Genomic DNA, 21,207 nt, shown 5'->3' with positions numbered 1-21,207 from the left:
GCCCTAGGCAAGATTTTGACTGGTGCCCCCTAGCACCGCCGCTAGTGCTGCAGGAGATGCCTGGCATGAGTCAGCTGGCAGCTCTGCTAACGTCGGGTGCCTTTTGTTTATGAAAATGCATCATATTATTTGCATTACTATGTGGCTAGGATGCACAAGCAGCTTCTGCTGATTAAAATGATATGTGGCATGCCTATATTCTGTGTGCGACTGTGGCTATATCTGCATACGAAATGCTACATTACCGTGATTTCCAGGAATATACTGCAACGTAGCATTTCGTATGCAGATACAACCGCAGTCACACACAGAATATAGGCATGCTGCATATCATTTTAATCAGCAGAAGCTGCTGGTGCCCCTAAGCATACCAAATGCCCTAGGCATTTGCCTAGTTTGCCTATGCCTAAGGCCGGCTCTGCTGCTCTGGCCATCCTAGTATATTTTGTGTCTGTGTGCCTGAGCCCATAACAATATCTGGTAAAAGATTTGAGTGGTGTTGAAGTACGGCGCTACCTTTGATGTCTCAAATCTTAAATCTGCAACATGGGGATGTGGGAATCCCCACAAAGACTTTCCTAATGGGAGAACAATACATTACATTACAATACAGGCCCTCTGGTATACTTAGACTGTACGTTCCTTTTTGGGATATATAAAGGTTTATCTAGATAATCCTCTTTCTCCTCCTCCTCTCACACCGAAAATTCTTCAAATATATTTCATTGTCACTTGGAGAAAACAATAAGAAAGACAGCAGGGCACACAATGTGTAGTAAATTCTTCAATAACTTTTTTCTCCTGGTATGTATTAGGGAGATATCATTGAAGTGAAATGAGGACCGTCATCGGATAGGAGGATCCATGAATGATTATAAAGATAGATGTGTACCAAAACTTGCTTAAAATAGGAAAGTATATTTCTTATCAAGGTATCTTTACACTTAACATCAAGACAGCCAATAGTAAGGGTACCCCACTCACTCAGATTTTGGGGAGGGAAGGTATATAGTGGTATCTTTGAGGTACTGGAAGGGTCTCGGGTGTACACGTACTTTTAATAGGAATAGCTTCAACTTTCACATCCTGGTTTCTCCTCCCTGGATGCTGACGTGGACCACCACAGGTTAGTACTCGCTCTGGCCAACGCGTTTTGAGACATACTGTCTCTTTTTCAAGGCATCTGATGCCATCAAGACATTGGGCCGGATGTAATGACGTCCGAGTACGGCTAGCATCCCGCACGGCCACCGAACGTGGGAGTCATAACATCTGTCCCAGTGTGTCTTGATGTTAAGTGTAAACATACCATGATAAAGAAATATTTTCTTATTTTTTAGTGAGTTTTGGTATGTATCTATCTAGATAATCTTTCATGCAATCCATATGGTGATTGTGCCCATTTCACTTCAAAAATATTTCCTTAATACACACCTTGGGGAAAAAAAGGTTATTGAGGAACTTGCTATACATTGTGTGCCCTCCTGTCTTTCTCTGTGTTTTCTCCATATGCCAATGACATGCATTTGGAGGGTTTCGGTATGAAGAACTTTTCTTGCATTAAGATCACTTGCAATTTTCTAATGTGTGCGCATAAGGAGCAGACCGAGTATCACTTTTTTCTTTCATTTTAAACTCTAAATTTTAGAGCTCCACTGTCCTAAATCCTAAATGAATGTAATATGCTAGTATTTTGGACCTTTCAGTTGTTGGACCGCTAACTATGGTATGAGTGTGCGTGCGTGTGTGTAGATTTTTTTCTGCCTCTTTCCCCACCTTCCCATCTCTTGTTACCCCATTTTTCCTTTTTCTCTCTTCTTAGTCTCCCATTGCGATCACTGCAACGCCACACCATGCAGCCCTATTCAGCAAAGATGTGTTAGGACACATCTGTACGCGTACAGGATTAGTGTGCAGTTTACAACTTGAGTAGACTATACAGCATAAATTGGACTATGCCAGGCAGCACAACAGATTTACAATTAAGCACTTTGTTCCTTTTCCATTTGTAAATTACTGCATTTTTATAGTTATTAATTAAATATATATACAGTATAGTGTTTTGATTTTCTCACTTTTTATGAGCGCAGAGCTCATTTAATTTCTTTTAACATTTTTTATGAGCGCAGAGCCTATATTTGATATGAATGAGGAATATCCTAACAAGGGCCTAAATCAAGGTTGATTGCAAAACAACATTTTTCTCTAATGGGCAAAACCATGTGCACTGCAGGTGGGGCAGATATAACTTGTGCAGAGAGAGTTAGATTTGGGTGGGTTATTTTGTTTCTGTGCAGAGTAAATACTGGCTGCTTTATTTTTACACAGCAATTTAGATTTCAGTTTGAACACACCCGTAAATACCAAATTGCTTTCTAACAAATATTTAAAATGCCCGCTCTAATTTATACTGCAGATGCCAGGCGCATCTTAGTACCATATACGATAAAAGTGCGCTGTACGTCGTAAACACTACATCCCTTAAGAGAAAACAATACACCCACACATTATCTGAGTTCCAAAGCTCATTGATGTATATATTTGTTATTAAAAGGATATGTATTCAATATATATCACAATGTACAGTATATATATATATATATATATATATATAGTTACATGGTTACAATTTATACAGTAAGCAGTTAATACAAACTAAATCAAATACATACAGTTACAGTCCAGCGATACAATTACCATATTTTGCTCAATGCTTTCTACGCTCCAGTTCCTCCATCTTTAGCTCTCAACTCCAGCTAACAGAAGCAAAATATTACCAACACTCCATCTCGCTCAGAACCCAGGGGAAAAAGAACAGAGACTTCTGTGTGTCTCTCAGCAATATACTATGTAGTTTGGGGGAGTGCACAGACTAGTCTAAGGGAGGAAACTTTCTCATTCATGATGAGTCACTGGTCTGTTCGTATGCTAACAAGGTCCAGCCCTGATGGTGTAATTACAGGAGATAGCCACTGGTCAGATTACAATCATGCTGTCTTCCAGGAAATCCATTGTTCTAATAAGAGTGACTTTAGCTTTCATACATTTAATCATATATACTTGTTGCAATGAGCTACAACTTAATAACAAGCATCAAATTAATCTACACATTAATCTGGTTACTGCAATACCAAACACGACATGTCTATCTTGCTTCGTTCCAATGATACACATACATGTCGTTACTCCATTAAATACATTTAAAACATTATGATGTCTGGCGCTTGATATGTTCAAATTATGAGCTGTATGAAATATGTGTCGAATCTATCTCTGTGGCATGTCTGTGTAAATGCGTGTTACCATATATTGCTGTGCTCGCTGCGCGTATTTGCAAGCATAGCAACTGATATGTGTGGGGTCTGTATGTGCTCTCTATGTAATATTTTTGACTTCGACACACCCCACCCAAATCTTTTTCCACTTGTATGGAAGAGTCAGTGCCTAAATCATAGTAACAACAGTGCATCAGCAGCCAGCAGGACTCTCCTCACCTCACTGTTCTGCGGCTTCCTTCAGATTGGGGCTTCATTCAGGGCGCACATGGGTGCCGGGGTGGTGCCTCAGTGATGTCACACATCCTGATATCACACTACATATATGCTGTAGGGAGGCCAGGGCTAGTGAGCCAACCTTCCACTGCGCCGATATGACCAGCACAGAGTGCCGCGGGATGGGATTAATGGGTGGGTGGGCTGATGTACTGAGCATGCAGCGCAGCACAGCGCAGTGCACTCAGTTAAGTAATTAAACAGTTCGCAGGTGACGCGGATGGGGGGGGCAGTGCCGCATATGACAGGTGGCCCCACACACTATTTGGCCCACTGGGATGTTCCCCGGAACGGGCAATGGCCAATCCAGGCCTGCTCCCATTACAGTTCCCATGCAGCTCAAATGGTCATGTGCATGTGTATTATATAATCATCTTTACAAATACTATTGCTATACGGTATATTTATAATTGTTTTACATTAAAGAAATGTCAGTATTACATATAGCATATGTAAAATATATGCTTTACCTACTGAAAATCTATGACTAACTTTTTTTTTTATTATTGAAACAGTTAATATTTTTACATCATACCTATGCTTGGTGTTGTGTCTTCCAGTAGGGGATCTGGTGAAGTAGAATTCATCAACATTACATCCAGAGATGCCTGTGCTGTATGAAATGTAAAATGATGATATTTCATCAGTCTGAAGAAAATTCTGGTATAAAAGACAAATAAAAAACCTATATGCATCCAGAGAGATGGAAAATTGCTTCAAATGTGCTGGACCATTAGTGTGTCCTCTTCTCTACCCCCGAAAGGTCACTAGAGCATATGAATTCAGTCACCCATTTAGCACTGCTGTGCAATGTAGTGAACAGGAAAGACTTGCAATCTTCCAGATCAATCAAAACAGAGCTGTCCCACTTAAATTGTGACAGTTAGGAGGTGTGAAAAGGATCACATGCTCCGAATAAAGTACCACCAGTGTCCTTTATTTCTTAAGGTGGGTACACACTATTAGATATATCTGCAGATCAATTGATCTGCAGATATATCTATGTACGGATCGGGAAGTGTGCTGTGCATACACACAGCCCGATCCGTCGGGGGACTGACGTCATGAACTGGGCGGGCGGGCGCTCGCGCCCGCCCAGTTCACCTGTCAATCACCGCCGGCCGCCGCAGCATGTGTACGGGCGGTCGGACGACCGCCCCGTACACACACAGCGACGGGCCCGTACACACTGGCCGACGGTCCCGCGATGTATCGGCCGTTCAAGAGAACGGCCGATACATCGACCAGTGTGTACGGGCCTTTACACATGCAGACAGCACAATGATACTTTCAGCAAGCAGAATACAGGCCACAGCATCACAGTTTTACAATCTTCTAGCAAAGCCGGTACAAAACTCCAATGGCAGCTACCATGGCCCATACCCTCAGCCTATCACCTTGGCAGCTAGTCCACCATCAGTAGCATTATCCTTTTGCACTGACACATTTTTAAAGCTAGCTAACAGGTGCTGCTAATCAGCCTAACTGTGGTTCAGGTCTGATCTTAGAAAGACCTGGAATGGATTCCAATCACAATCCTGGTGAATTCACTCTGTCCTTACCACAGAGGTATGTGTTATAAATTTTTACTTTCAGTGTGCATTAGTTTGATCTGGCAGGTCTTTCCAAATGCCACAATTCTGTAATGGTTAATCAAACCAAAACCATGAGATTAAGGGGAAGAGGGATGAAGTTCACACAAGACACTTCTCCTAAATTCAAGTCAGCGAGAGATGATCTACATGGAGCACAGAGGGTTTATTAATTACTGTTGAAAATTATAAACACTGTGGTAATATAAAGGAGTTGAAGCAGGTTGACTCATATGCATGGGCGGAATATGCCCTATGCCAGTGGATGTCAAAACATTGGCTCGCTCTCTGGCAGCGATCCATTGGATCTCCACTAAAAACAATGACCATCAGAGACAAACAATCAATGGTTTATAATTGTTGATGGCCATCCCTAGCTGTTGTTAAGTGATGCAATACTATGTACTAGTGCTCTCATAAAGAAAATCTTGGAAGCCGGCCGAACTCTTTGTTAGAGACACTATTATGTAGAATTTATTGTGTTGTTATTACTCTGTATTCATTAAATGTTCCTGGACAAATGTCCTATATGGTGTATAATTTTATGGCAAATATTCTATATAAGTGATTTATGTTATACTTATTTATGGACCCAGGTGCATACCTCCCAACTGTCGATTTTTGCGGGACAGTTCCATTTTTATGTGACTGTCCCGCTGTCGCTCCTGCGGGCCGCAGAGTCCGCATGGGGGGAAGGGGCTGTTGGGAGGCTCCTGTAACTCGCTGCTCTGCACTAAGCAGTAGATGCTCTCTACTTCATCTCTCTCCAAAGCTTAGTACATCTTCCCTTAGACACATGCTCAAAAACCATTGACAACTTGCGTGCACATGTGTATTATGTTATCATCTTTTCAAATACTATTGCTATACAGTATATTTATAATTGTTTTACCTTAAAGAAATGTCAGTATTACATATAGCATATGTAAAATATATCCTTTACCCAGAGCCGGCCCTAACCAATATGATGCCCTTGGCAACATTTTGGCTGGTGCTCCCTAGTACCACCGCTAGTTCCGCCTCTGACCCTGCCCCCTTTCCCAGCACCATCACACCTCAACCATAGCAGTCCTCATTTTGATGCTCCTACCCCCTATATTTTAAAAAGTGCGCACATTTGGCGCACACCCCAAAAAGGGGTGTGTTCTTGCTGAGAAGGGGCATGGCCACACAATAGTATCCCCAATTCAAATTATGCCACACAGGACTGAAACTTTATTCACATTTAATCGTGCCATAGTGTCCCTAATTCATATTACATCACACAGTAGTACCACTTTACCTTATATACGTTACAAGGCTTGGATTGTCCCACAGGGGTACAGGGGAAACCACCGGTAGGCCTCACTGCCTGGGGGCCCACCTCCAGCTCTAAGGAACAGGTTCCAGACTGTGTACTTGAATTATTCATTATAAATATGTTACCTTATACTGGACTATGGTGTATTTTCTACAGTGCATTGCTGTTATTAATCTGTTATTACTCTGGTACATTATCATGCATACAGCAGCTGAATTTTCTGTATATATTTATGACAGGGTCCAGATGTTGCACTCTCTAATGGTTAGTCAAACCCAAAAGGTGGCAGGTCACACCCATTCTGCATACTGGCCACACTCCTAAACAAGGGCCCCTACCACTGCATTCCCCCAGTGGGCCCCTCATGCCCCAGTCCGACACTGTACGTTACTCCTCACAGTAGTGCCCCTTATTCATATTATATCACACTGAATTGCTCCTTATTCACATTACACCACATCATATTGCTTTTTATTCACATTAGACCACACAGTAGTCCCCTTTCTATACGTTACACCACACAGTAGAGCACCTTATACACATAATGCCACACATTAGTAATGCATTAACACACATAATACCACACAGAAAATGCCCCTGGCACACATTATTAATGTCCTTACACATTATGCCAACCTTTATTAATGTCCTTATACACATAATGACCCTTACACATATGCCGCACATTAATGCCCTTATACACATAATGACACATATAATGCCCCTGATCACCATTGCACAACCAACCGACTCACACACAGCACTCACATGGCCGCTAACACTGTACTACTACCTCTGCTTGGATACAGATGTGTCCTCATACATCTTGCCTCAATAGAGAGGAGATGCCTGGCAAGAGTCAGCTGGCAGCTCTGCTAATGTTGGGTGCCTTCTTTTTATGAAAATGCGTCTTAGTTGCATTGCTATGTGACTAGGATGCACAAAGCAGCTTCTGCTGAATAAAATAATATCCGCAGGGCCGGATCTAGACCTTGCGGCGCCCCTGGCGGAAAAATAGGGGCGTGGCTTCATGGAGAAGGGGCATGGTCAGTTATGCCCCTTGTAGCTGTGCCCACAGTAGTATTGTCCCCAGTACTGTGCTCCCTGTAGAATTGCCCCCAGTACTGTACCCCCTGTAGAATTGCCCCCAGTACTGTGCCCCCTGTAGAATTGCCCCAAATACTGTTCCCCCCCATACAGTAGAAAAATAAATAAATAAATAAATAAATAAATGAATACTCACAATCCCTGCTCCTGCTTCCTGACCACTGCTGCTCTCCGTCTCCGGCTGCTGGCGACGCTCCTCGGATCTATGTGAGAGACGTTATGACGTCTCTCCCATAGCACCGCATAGACACTAGAGGTCAAATATGACCTCTAGCGTCTATGTGCCGCTCCCACAATGCAGTGCTGTGCGCGATGACTTCATCGCGCACTGCACAGCAACATACAGCACAGCACCAGCACCAGTAGCGGATCTTGCCACGGCGGCGGCGCCCTCCAGATGGCAGCGGCGCCCTCCAGAAGGCGGCGCCCGGGCAAAATTACTGCTTGCCCGTAGCAAGATCCGCTACTGGATAGTCGGCATGCCTATATCCTGTGTGCGACTGTGACTGTATCTGCATACGAAATGCTACGTTACAGTGATTTCCAGGAATACTCTGTAATGTAGAATTTCATATGCAGAAACAGCCGCAGTCATACACACAATATAGGCATGCCGCATATCAATTTAATCAGCAGAATCTGCTTGTAAAAAAATAAAAAACCTATATGCATCCAAAGAGAGGGACATACCTCTGTGGTAAGGACAGAGCGCTGGCCATGCTCTCATTGTGACTAAAATGGAAGGGCATGGCCTGCGATCACAGCATCTCCGTGAAGCCACGCTTCCTTTTCCACAGGTCATGCCCCCTTTTCGGCACCACGCAGCTTTGCCCGCTGAGGGTCCCCATTTGCCTCCAGTGACTGTTGGGAGGTATGCAAGTGGCACATGGGGAGATAATCAATTAGCTGCGGGGTTTACTTCATGGTTAATTGCCCTGCAATAGCAATCCCATTAGTGGGAATTGCCCAGCGCATGACTCCCTGAAATCGGACTGTAAAGTCCACAGGAAAATGACAAAATCGGGTTTATACGAAATCAGTGTGTTGCCACATCTGCATCCCAATTTTAAGTGCAGGAAAATCGCTATTTCATTAAATAGCATTTCTCCGCTCTGCAATTAGATGCAGGATAAACCCAGCAGCTAATTGAATAGCCTTAATGGTATTCAATAAATAGTAGGTAGTCAAATTTCTATATTGTAAAAAACTCCAACTCTCTCTCAAACAAAATATCACTACAACCATATAGGTTTCAGAACCTATCTGAGTTTGCATCTGTAATCCTTAAGATGTGTGCTGAGTGTGTGCTGAGTGGTCTGTGATTGATCGCTCAGCACACATCTCTTTAGTGTGTACCCCCCTATAGTTGTTACATAACGTGTCAGTAAAGTTGCTCCCCACTTTCCATTCTTATGTGTCTAAAATCCGCCAATGGCAAAAGCTGGTGATGATTGTCAATTGTATCACCCAATCAAATAATTTGTAATACAACAATGGCTGTTACCAATAATATCATAATGTTTTGCATATTTCTCTGGGAAAACCACGGTAACCTAATCCAGCATTAGGATAACTTAGAAACATCACATAGGTAGTGACGGAGAGCGATTTGTAAATTAACTTTTTGTATACATAGTGGTGGTGTTATTCAAAGTTGACATAAATTAGTGCATGGTTATACCATAAGCATTAAAATAATAGTCATAAAAAATATCAATTATAAATACTGTATAAACATTAATCCCACATGTGTGGTTCATGTTGGTTAGGGTTGCACATTCATATTCACCATTTGATTAGTTTACAGTTATATAACTCTCTTAATATTTCCATCTAAAAATGTACAGATGTAGTCATGCTCATCTTTGCTGCAATGTGGCATGCTTTATTACAAAAAGGATTGAAGTTTGCCCCTTCATATCAACCAACAATTTTTTTACTTAGTTCTTGTTGTGCAGAAATTCACACGGAAATTGACGGTAAAACGTTTTTTCCTCAATAAGGAGAAGGAAAAGGTGACTACCTCACTGGAACCGCAATGTTCTGGTACAGGTTTTAGAGCCCCTTCAACGTTTTATCCCACACATTGTAAGGGAAGCTGTGTTGATGTCTTTAATAAAGTCGTAACAGAGGGAAATACAAAAAACAATTAATATAAAGAGAAGGGGAACCTTAACCGAAGTAAAAAGGAATTTATTGCTTTAAAGTCTTTGAAAGAGGATGAATTGATAATTATAAAACCTGCAGATAAGGGTGGAGGGGTAGTCCTTATAGATAGGGAGGCATATATGGGTGAAATTAATAAACAATTGAGTGATAATAAGACATACAAAAGACTTAAAAGTGATCCAACAGTAAGAATTATCAAGGAATTTAAAGAACTTAATACTAGAGCATTGAATCAAAAGGTAATAACTCAGACTTATCTCAATATAAAAGATCCATCAGTACCCATGATATATGTCCTCCCTAAGATTCATAAGGACCCCCTCCACCCCCCCCCCCCCCCGGGACATCCAATGATCTCGGGTTGCAATAGTGTTACTAGCAATCTATCTGCTTTTGTAGATTTTTATCTCCAACCCTTAGTACAGAACATGAAAGCATATTTGAAAGATACCAGTGATGTATTATGGAAACGTTCTAATTATGATTGGCATGAAGGTCACCATCTATCTAGTGCCGATGTAGGCACACTGTATACTATTATTGAGAAAGAAAAAGGTTTGGCTGCGGTATCTTACTTTTTAAATCTGGACACTTTAGGGGTAGAATTGAAGAATTTTATTTTAGAAAGTATTTCTTTGATTTTAGAGAATAATTATTTTATATTTGATGTATTTGATGGTACTACTACGGGCACCATATTTTATATTTGATGGTACTACTATGGGCACCAGGTTCGCCCCCAGCTATGCCAATCTATTTATGGCCCACTGGGAGGAACAAGTGATATTTGGTGGAGAGGAGCTGGGGATGAGCCTGGTGTCCTGGCAATGTTTTATAGACTATATACTTTTTATATGGAGAGGTGACTTGCAGGAATTAAATGGCTTTTCAACTTTATTAAATTCCAACAATGTTTCTATTAAATTAACTTTTAATATTAGAACAATGGATATATCTTTTTTTAGATCTTAATATATATGTAGATATTGGCCAAATAAAAACTCAGACTTTCCAAAAAGCAACCATTTCGAATAGTTTTACTGATATAACAAGCCAACACCACTCTAATTGGTTGGAGTCTATTCCCTTTAGCCAATACATACGCTTTAAGAGAAATTACACCGATAATGTGGTTTGTGATGAGCAGCAAAACGATTTATCCGAGAGATTTATCGCTAAGGGATACTCAGCTGAACTATTGAAGAGAAGCAGGACCCAATATTGGGGGATGTTGTTATGCACACCAGTGCCTGCAGGAAAGTACTAGTGTCAGAACTGTTATGCACTCCAGTGTCTGCAGGAATGTACTGGTGTTTGAACTGTTATGCAAAACAAATGGACTCACAGACAAACTGGGGAATATGACATAACGTACACAGAAGGTGATAGGGTAACAAAATACACACACAGTGAACAGAGAAGCCCAGAGGCTAAGGAACTGGGTATCTCCCTTGTATTAGGACTGCTCAGATGTAAAAAGCAAGATGTTGTGTTTTAATACGTAGAGAACCCGAAATGCTGTTGCTAAGGGCAACAGCAAAACCCTAAAGGGTTACCAACGGGTGTGGCAGTAAACTCCTTGGTCAGAGATGGAATGATAGACACAAGGAGAGCCTCCACAATCCTGATTCTCACTTGCAGTGCACAGGTTTAAGCTTACTGCCACTAAACTGACCCCTGACACCTAGCACAGTGAGACAGGATTAGACAGGCAAGTGTTAGAATACAGCCGCAAACTTGCTAAGTTCACAGAGTAATAACAGAACCCCAGCAAGCTAAACGACTGACTCCAGTCTTACTGCTAGGTCTGGATTGGCAGAGTGTAATACCAAATCCCCAGGCCTATTTGCAGTAAGCAACAAACAAATACAAAGCTACACAGTACTGGCTAACTTTCATGAACTGACTAACCAACAGAGATTCAGCAGCATCTGCTTACCCTGAAAAGAGGCCTTATAAAGCAGGTGCTGTCCACGCCCCACTCAGACCTCACAGACTGTGAGCACAAAAACCAGCACCGGATCCCCTGCCGTGCACAGAGCCTATAACCACTGCACAGCAAAAGACCCGAACCGGAGTATCAGCTGCGCTCAGGTTACTCCACTAGCACTTGTCTCCCGGTTGCCATGACGACGTGGCAGCACAGGGCAGGAGACCCTAACAGTACCCCCCCTCTGACGAGGGGTCAAAGAACCCCTACCACCGGGTTTATCGGGGAACTGCGAGAAGAAAGAGCGTATCAGTCTAGGGGCATGAAGATCACAACTGCGCACCCACGACCGCTCCTCCGGGCCATACCCCTTCCAGTGCACCAAAAATGACAGCCGACCCCGAACCACCTTGGAGTCAAGAATCCTTTCAACAACAAACTCCCTCTGGCCACGTATCAGAAGAGGGGAAGGTCTTCCACTGGAAGAAGGATTACTAATCGCCCGTTTTAAAAGGGAACAATGAAATGTTTTATTGATACCCAAAGAACGGGGCAGATCTAACTGAAATGCCACCGGATTGATAACCCTGGTGATCTTATAAGGGCCGATGAACCGGGGCCCTAACTTATGAGATGGCTGTCTCAACTTCAAATTCTTGGTAGACAACCAGACGAAGTCTCCTAATTTGAAGCTGCAGGGTCTTTTCCGCTTATCAAAAACCCTTTTGGTCACTAATGACACAGACACAAGGGCTTTCTTCACTTTCCGCCAAATACCTCTAAGGACCGAAACCACAGAGGAACCACCAGGTGTGGAGTCCAGGGGGTCAAAAGAATTGGCCTTAGGATGATGCCCATACACACAAAGGAAGGGAGAGATCCCTGTAGCAGAGTGAGCCGCGTTGTTATAGGCAAACTCCGCCATGGACAGATGAGCAACCCAGTCAGTCTGACACTTGGAGACATAACACCTGAGGAACTGCTCCAAGGACTGGTTCACCCTTTCAGTCTGCCCATTAGACTGCGGATGGTAGCCTGACGACAAGCTGACAGAAATCTGGAGATCGGAACAAAATGCCCTCCAGAATTTGGCCACAAACTGGGATCCGCGGTCAGAGACCACATCAAGTGGCAACCCGTGGAGACGCACAACATGCAGCATAAATAATTCAGACAGGCGTCTGGCTGATGGCAGCCCAACCAGTGGAACGAAGTGCGCCATCTTCGAAAACCTGTCAACGACAACCCAGATGGCTGTCATCCCCGAGGATTTGGGCAAGTCCACCACAAAATCCATTGAAATGTGGGTCCATGGCTTAGATGGGATAGAGAGTGGATGTAATGGGCCAACAGGAACCCCTCTAGGAGTCTTATTTCGGGCACAGATGTCACATGCCCGAACCCACTGATCCACATCCTTAGCCACCGAGGGCCACCACACCGCCCTAGATAGCAACTCCCGAGTTCTGGCAATACCCGGGTGACCTGCCGACTTCTTGGCATGGAATTCCAGGAACACTCGCTGTCTTAACCTAGGAGGCACAAACAAAAGACCTACCGGAAGGTCTGGAGGAGCCTGCTCCTGTGCTCTAAGGACTAATGATAAGAGGTCCTGGGTAATGCCCACTTTAATACATGATGGGGAAACAATGGGCAACGGCTCCTCGGTGGTCTCCTGGATTGGAGCAAAACTCCGCGAGAGCGCATCAGCCTTGATGTTTTTTGACCCAGGGCGATATGTTATCAAAAAATTAAAGCGAGCAAAAAACAAAGCCCATCGTGCCTGCCTGGCATTGAGACGCTTCGCTGACTCTAAATATGCCAGATTCTTATGGTCAGTGAGAATTGAGACCACAAACTTAGCCCCCTCAAGCCAGTGTCTCCACTCCTCGAGTGCATCCTTAATAGCCAACAATTCCCGGTTACCCACGCCATAATTCATCTCGGCAGGCGAAAATTTACGGGAAAAGTAAGCACAGGGATGAAGGCGATTATCAGACACTCCCATCTGAGAAAGCACTGCCCCAATACCCATCTCAGAGGCATCCACCTCCACCACAAAAGGACGCTCTGGATCTGGGTGTCGCAGCACCTTGGCCGAAACAAATGCCCTTTTGAGACGGGCAAAAGCCGCTTTAGCCTCACAAGACCAGTGAGCAACATCCGCCCCTTTCTTAGTGAGTGCCACCAAGGGCGCCACTATAGACGAAAATCCAGCGATAAATCGTCTATAAAAATTCGCAAAGCCCAGGAAACGCTGAAGCGCCTTCAAACTAGTGGGCTGCACCCAATCCAGGACTGCCTGTACCTTGGAACCCTCCATTTGGAAACCTTCTGGGGAGATAATATATCCTAGAAATGCGATTTGCTGAACTTCAAATTCGCACTTCTCCAGCTTCGCCCCAAGCCGGTGGTCTCTGAGTTTCTGGAGGACTAAGCGTACATGCTTCCGATGTTCCTCCAGGGAATGGGAGAAGATTAGGATGTCATCTAAGTATACAACTAAGAATCTATCCAAATATTCCCTGAGCACATCATTCATGAAATCCTGGAAGACTGCCGGGGCATTACAGAGCCCAAAAGGCATCACCAAATATTCATAATGCCCTGAGTGGGTATTAAAGGCAGTCTTCCATTCATCCCCCTCTCTTATTCGGATTAGATTGTACGCACCGCGTAGGTCAATCTTAGAAAAAATGGTGGCAGTACGAAGCTGGTCAAACAAGACCGAAATGAGAGGCAGTGGGTATGAGTTTTTAATCGTGATACGGTTCAATTCCCTGAAGTCGATGCAGGGTCGCAACGAACCGTCCTTTTTACCCACGAAGAAGAACCCCGACCCAACTGGAGACTGTGAAGGTCTGATAAATCCCTTAGCCAAGTTCTCCTGAATGTACTCTGCCATAGCCTGAGTCTCAGGACGTGACAGGGAGTACAACCTGCTCTTGGGAAGCTTAGCATTTGGCAACAAATCAATGGCACAGTCATAGGGGCGATGGGGAGGTAGTACCTCTGCAACTTTTTTGGAGAACACGTCCGCAAAATCTGCATAACACCCTGGCAATCCTGGCAAACTTAGCTGCGAGAGCCTGACTGGAAGGCTCAAGCAACTCCTGAAACAATCAGTACCCCAACTAAGAATCTCCCCAGAGACCCAGTCAAATTGAGGATTGTGGGCCCTTAACCAGGGTAACCCCAACACCAATGGGGCAAAAGTACAGACAGTCACATAAAAGGACAATTTTTCAGAGTGTGTGGCTCCAATAAACAAAGAAATCTGGCTAGTGCAAGAGGTAATTTTACCTTGGGATAATGGTTCCCCGTTTAACCCACAAATCTCAATTTCCGATGCCAAGGGTACTAAGGGAACAGAGTGTTTTAGGGCGAATTGGCGGTCCATAAAAACCCCGTCGGCCCCACTGTCCACAAAGGCCTCAGTCTTGACAGTTTGACCGAGGATCTTCAAGGTCACCGGAATGATAAAAGTCTTCTTGGGAAATTCTGACTTCTGGCCTGACAGGATATTTCCCATCACCCTCAGGCCCTGAAGTTTTCCGGCTTTTCTGGGCATGATACTACCACATGACCTTTATTCCCACAGTACAAACACAACCCCTGCTGTCTCCTCCGCGTCTTCTCACGCGAGGAGAGGCGGGTAGCCCCAATCTGCATAGGCTCCTCAGAAAAATCCTCAGAGTCTGAGGTTCCCTTGGGAAGGAAGGAAATCTCAGTCTCCCTTTCAAGCCTACGCTCTCTCAGCCGTCTATCCACCCGGATGGATAACTGCATGAGCTGATCCAAGCTATCAGGCAAGGGATATTGTACCAGTTGGTCCTTTATCTGGTTAGAAAGACCTCTTCGGTACTGGTGTCTCAGGGCTGGGTCATTCCACTGGGTATCATGGGCCAACCTCCGAAACTCCGCACAGTAAACCTCAACTGGCCTTCGCCCTTGCTTAAGGATCGAAATCTGAGCCTCGGCTGAGGCCGTCTTGTCAGGGTCATCATACAACATGCCCAGTGCCGTAAAAAAAACATCAACACTTTTAAGCGACGGACAGTCAGGCTGCAACCCATATGCCCAGACCTGTGGGTCGCCTTGTGTGGCCGGAGAGCCCCAGCCACGAGGCAAATGGCCGCCCTGGCACTGAAGGGGTTAATCCCTAGTGCCCGGCGCCATTTGCAGAGACAAAGGGGCGCTTGGCGCCAAATTTGAATTATGTTGGGCGCTAGGCGCCGTGATGTGTAAATGTATAAAAATGTATTTTTTTTAATATGTGCCGTGGTCCCGGACCCCTCCGGAGACCACGGCAGGGAGGACAGCCCCCGGCGCGCTCAGCAGAGTGTGCGCGCCGAGGGAGAGGAGGCAGCCGCTGACCGCCGGAGTCCGGGAGCTCCGCTCCCGGCAGCGGTCAGTGTAGCCCCGGGCGCACTGGAGTGTGCGCGCCGGGGAGAAGGGTGAGCGCTGCGGCTGGGAGCTCGGCTCCCGCTGCAGTGCTCTCTGTGAGAGCCGCCGCTGGGGGCCGGGAGCTCTGCTCCCAGCGCCTCAGCCCAGCACGGGTGGCCAGCCGCAGCAGCCGGGACGGACGTCCCGGGCTGCTAGTCGGCGAGGGGGGTGCGCTGCAGCCCGGCTCCCCGCCGGACGCTGCAGCGAGGCCACAAGACAGGCGCCGCTCAGGGGGGACCGGGCTAGCCGGCTCCCTAGCGGCGTGGGCACATTAGGCGGGCCAGCAGGATGGTGAGCGCTGGGGTCCGGGAGCTACGCTCCCGGCGCCTCAGCGCTGAAACAAGCCAGGGTCACGGCGGCCGGGACAAGTGTCCCGGTCCGCCGGACTTCGGTACAGGGGGGTGCGCCGCTGCGTGCGGCGAGGCCACTGATTAGTGCCACCCTGGGGGGACAGGGAGAGCCAGCTCCCTGGAACCCCAGAGGCAGAAAAGCAGGCTGGAGGATGGGGGAAGCCAGCCCCATACCTCCAGCACACAGAGAGCCCTCGCAGCCAGGCTGCAGGGCTAGGGAAGGCACTGCAGTGCCTGAGTATGTAGAGTCTGTGCAGGGCACAGGCTCAGAGTATATTTAAAAGGGGGAAATGTACAGTGTGATTTTAAAATGTAATGTATTTAAAGATAAAATGCACTTACTTGATTGTGTGTCCCAGGAGGGGGGAATCCATAGCTGTGCAGGCTGATGGATTCTCCCAGACCTTTTCCCTAAAAACGGAATGCTTTCCCATCCAGCCTCACAGTTCCAATGGGGACAGGGAGAAAAAGAATCAGCTTAGCTATAAGACAAGCTGAGTGGTTTCTTGGAGCTCCATGGAGATCAGCCGTAGTGGACCAGAGACCTGGACCGGGGAGCCAGGCTGCCCAGCTCTGGAGCCCAAATCCAGGCTGCAGGCAGTGAGAAGGGGTCCCGGGCAGGTTTCTGGAAGTCAGTTTAGGAGGGAAAACCTCCCCCCAGCCAGACTGAACGGCACCGTGGGAGTAGCCTGCTCTCCCAGATGGGAGAGACAAAGGAGACCGACCACTCCCCACTGTCCATTGGGGACAATGTTGTGTGTGCATGAGACCAGAGCATGCACAGCTCATGGGTAAACATTGATTGGTTGTACACCACAGGGCGGGCTTACCCCCTGTGGTAAGGGGTCTTGGAGAGGGATAAAAGGAGGGCAGTTGGCCCATAGGATTGTGTATTGTAACATCTTCTTCTGCTGAAACATCTTAATTGTATGCTGTTGCCCCTAGCAATAGGGAGGAGCCTTTTTAAAGGTTATTTTGAGCAATAAACACCTTTGCCTCAAGAAGACTGCTTCATCTTGTGACCAACAGGGTTAGGCCAAACCTAGCCCCGTTCTCCGGCTGTCCAGGGAAGCACCTGACGTCTCCAAGCTCCGCCTTCCGCCAGCTACCGGTAGAGGCCTAGCAAGTGGCTAGTGGGGATTCGTCGACACCACACAGGTGTGGTAAAGCAGTGCGTCGGCACATACAGAGCAGAACCGTGGTTCCAAACGCCACGGCAGGTTAGGAGTTTGGTGGTGGCAGCGAGAACCCGCCCACAGCGCAGTGGGTGGAGTCAGTAACAGGCGGTTACTGACGGTAAGCGGGAATCCCCTATGTGGTCAGGCCTCGTGCGGCTTGACCTTCCATTCTGTGTGCAGTCAACGGGACGCGGAAGCTGCGAGTGCTTCCGTACGGTATCGTCCTGTCACAGAAATTGGTGGCATAGTGGTGGGATATTTCCAGGCGGCTTTTCATCACCCGATTGGAGAAGCCGAGTTACTCAGGAGAGGAGTAACTGCAGCGCAGGAGAACGCACAAGATGGCGGAATTCAGCGGAATGTCCAAGGAGGATCTGGAGATCGTATGCCAGGGGAAGGGTGTGGATATCCCTTCCAACGCGTCCAGAAGCGTCATGCAGGCGGCGCTCAGGAGCTGGGAGGAGTCTCATCGGGCGGAGGTGGAAAGCACTGACGGCGTCAGCATCGCAGAGGACGGCCCAACAGTGGACCTTCGTAAGGAACCGGTGAGAACCACAAGCCCCGCCCCCTCTCACAGCAGCAATGTTTCCCAGCAATCCCTAGCAGGGCCAGGATCCCAACGTCCCAGGGGGGGCGACCCGGATACCCTAGCAGATCGGCTAGCGGAATTGGGGGAAAGGGCAACGGAGCAAGAGCGCTTGATCATCATCCAGATGTGGCGTGATGAGCGGGCACCACAGGCCGTGGTACCCCGGGAGCCGTTGTCAGCTGTTGTACACAGATCAGTAACACGTATACAGTTTGCCAAGTTTGCAGACAGTGATGGGGACATTGATGGACATTTGCAAGTTTTTGAAAGGACTTGTAAACTACACGATCTACCCAAGTCAGAGTGGGTGAGACACCTTGTGCCCACTCTGCATGGAGAGGCCTTGGAGGCCTATCGAGGAGTGGCGACGGAGGACTGTGGGAACTACGACGAAGTCGCGAAGGCCCTCCTCCAGCGATTCTTCATCACTCCAGAGTCTTACAGGAAGAAGTTCAGAGACTTGCCCAAGAATCCTAGCAGCACCCATGAGCAGTTCGCCACCCAGCTGCGGCAGTACGTGGTGAAGTGGGTGAAGGATTCAGAAGCCACTACATGGGACGCACTGATCGACCTGATCTGCAGGGAGCAGTTCTACCGCCGGTGCGCCCAAGAAGTGAAGGAGTGGGTGCTAGATCGGGAGCCACCCAGCTTAAAGATGGCTGCCCAATTAGCCGACAAGTATGTGGCAATTCGGCCACAGGGGCAGAAGCGCCCAGCCAGCAGCCAGCTCCAAAAGACTGTACCACCAAGGGGACCCCCCTCTTCAGCTCATCACCCCCAAAGACAAGCATCTTCCAACCCGGGTGCTCTTGGCCAGCAACCGCACCGCAGCGTCCCTGCAACTGATCAGAGATCATCGGTGCCACGACTGGAGAAGAAGTGCTACGGCTGTGGGAAAATCGGACATCTGAGGATGAACTGTCCTGCATCCCAAGCACCCCAGACTCGTGCCCCAAATCCGAGTGCTGGAGCCCGGATCGCTTGTTTGACGAGAGGAGATGAGCCTACAGAGACTGTTCCCCCTCCAGTCAGTCCAATGGAGTGTGGCGAGAGACAGGTGCACTCTGCGGAGAGAGTCACCTGCATGGCCAAACAGCCCCTACACAACATGTGGAGGCACCTGCAGCCAGTCCACGTGGGACCCCTGCAGGGAGTAGGCCTAAGAGACTCTGGGGCCTCAATCACTGTGGTGAGCCCCCACCTTATAGATCCTGCTGCAGTATTGCAGGGTCGCACTGCCACGGTCACCCTGGCAGAAGGAACAGAAAAAGCGGTTCCCATGGCAAGAGTCTACCTGGACTGGGGAGCTGGACCAGAGTTGCGAGAAGTTGCCGTCATGGATGGTCTCCCAACTGATGTGGTCCTAGGAAATGATCTGGGTGGTGGGATCGTCACTATGTTTGTTGGCGCCATTCCCCGGAGTCAAGTTCCAAAACCACCGTTGACATCAGCTACTCCAGCACAGCCCAGCCCAGAGGAAAAGACTACAGCTGCTAGACAACTGCCAGCACAGCCAACCACAGCATCAACCAGCCCAGAGGAAAAGATCACAGCGGCTAGATCAGTACATCGACCCCGCATGCCTTTTGCCTCTGGTATGCCCACGTCCCCTAGCAACGCAGAGGATGTCGGTTCCAGCTCGTTTGATCCTGTGGGGGTGCCCAATGATGTTCCTGACCCAAGTGGTTTGCCAACTCCGTCGGTGAGTATGAGAAACCACATTGACTTTTCCATGACTGACCCTAGTAGTCCCCACCTAGATCCCCCTGTAGAGTGTCCCAATTTAGGAGAGATTGAGGGCCACAGGCAGGAGTTTAGGGAGGCTCAACTCTCTGACCCATCCCCGAAAGGCATGAGGCGCCACTCTGGCAGCGGCCTTGACAGGGTTGGGGCAGGAAGTTTGACCTGGCGGGAAGGATTAAGGTACAGGGTAGCCAGGAAAGTGGGAGGGGATAGACCAGATAGGGAATGTGTCCAACTGGCCCCCTCAGGGAACGTTCCTGCGCAACCGGTGGCGGTTGCCAGCGAAACCCCTTTGGACAGCAACCCGGAGACAGACCGTACCCTGAAGTGCCTGACACAGAGCTTACCCTGGTCTGGAATGTCGGATGACGCCCAGACCAAATGTAAGGCTGGTGCCATGCGTTGGCAGCCGGGGCACTCCAGCGTTTGTGTTGTCTCTGGGCCTCTGCCCAAAGGAGAACCCTCGCAGCAAGTTGCTGTGGACATAGCAGGTCCCCTGCCTGTGTGCAGTAGATCGGGGAAGACACGCAGCCTCCCTGTAGTGGATGCCACACAGGATCCAGAGGCTGGTGGTCTGGCCACCATCCCTGTGGCACAGGTAGCGGACGAGGAGGAAGGAGTAGGCCTAGGTGACAGGGTAGGTTTCCCGAGTCATAGGTCGACGGAGGAGGATTGGAGGGCAGGTCTGACGGTTAGGGCAGACAGTTGCCAGTTAGGTATGACGGAGGTGCAGTGCCTGGGGCACCATGTGGGAGGAGACAGGGGTAGGCCCAACCCAGAGGGGGTGGAGGCAACCAGAGGCTGTCCCCGACCCACATCACCCAGACCGGTACTGACCTTAGAACCTGTAAGGCCCTACGGACATGTTGTCATTGACTTTAGTCCTGTAGTGAACCCCTTGACAGAGATGGCTAGGAAGGGCATTCCCAAGTCAGTGGACTTTGCACCCGCTTGCGAGTTGGCATTCCAGTCATTGAAGGAGGCTCGGGTACCCGCTCCCGTGCTGATGGCGCACATTCTTGACCAGGACTGTGTGTTACGAACTATTGCGCCACTGCACGGACTGGGAGCTGTACCGAGCCAGAAAGAGCCATATGGGCAGGAGCACCCTGTGGCCTGTTTGAGCAGTATACTGCTATTGTGGGAGGTGGGGTATGCCACAGTTGGGACACCGTGGGTGGCACTTGTTTGTAACCGGCCCCCCACCGTGGTGACTTACCACCTACCTGTTAGGTGGCTGCAACCTACCTTG

The 21,207-nt window shown here is 47.7% G+C and overlaps 1 protein-coding gene across 7 annotated transcripts in view; it reads right to left on the bottom strand.

Moving 5' to 3' along the window:
• LOC135045518 (complement receptor type 1-like) overlaps positions 1–21,207 on the bottom strand; it is a 537,897-nt gene that overhangs the window by 425,745 nt on the left and 90,945 nt on the right. For 6 of the 7 annotated variants that reach the window (XM_063955306.1, XM_063955305.1, XM_063955309.1 and 3 more), the window contains exon 3: positions 4,087–4,164. The exons of the other annotated variant lie outside the window; for it this stretch is intronic. In XM_063955306.1, the coding sequence (XP_063811376.1) occupies positions 4,087–4,164 (78 nt within the window). The remainder of the gene's footprint in view (positions 1–4,086; positions 4,165–21,207) is intronic. 7 annotated transcript variants of the gene reach the window in all.

This window comes from Pseudophryne corroboree, chromosome 2 (assembly GCF_028390025.1).
Source record: "Pseudophryne corroboree isolate aPseCor3 chromosome 2, aPseCor3.hap2, whole genome shotgun sequence".
Lineage (NCBI taxonomy): Eukaryota > Metazoa > Chordata > Amphibia > Anura > Myobatrachidae > Pseudophryne > Pseudophryne corroboree.
The sequence above is the reverse complement of the archived record's forward strand: the minus strand, read 5'-3'. Positions and strand labels throughout refer to the sequence as shown.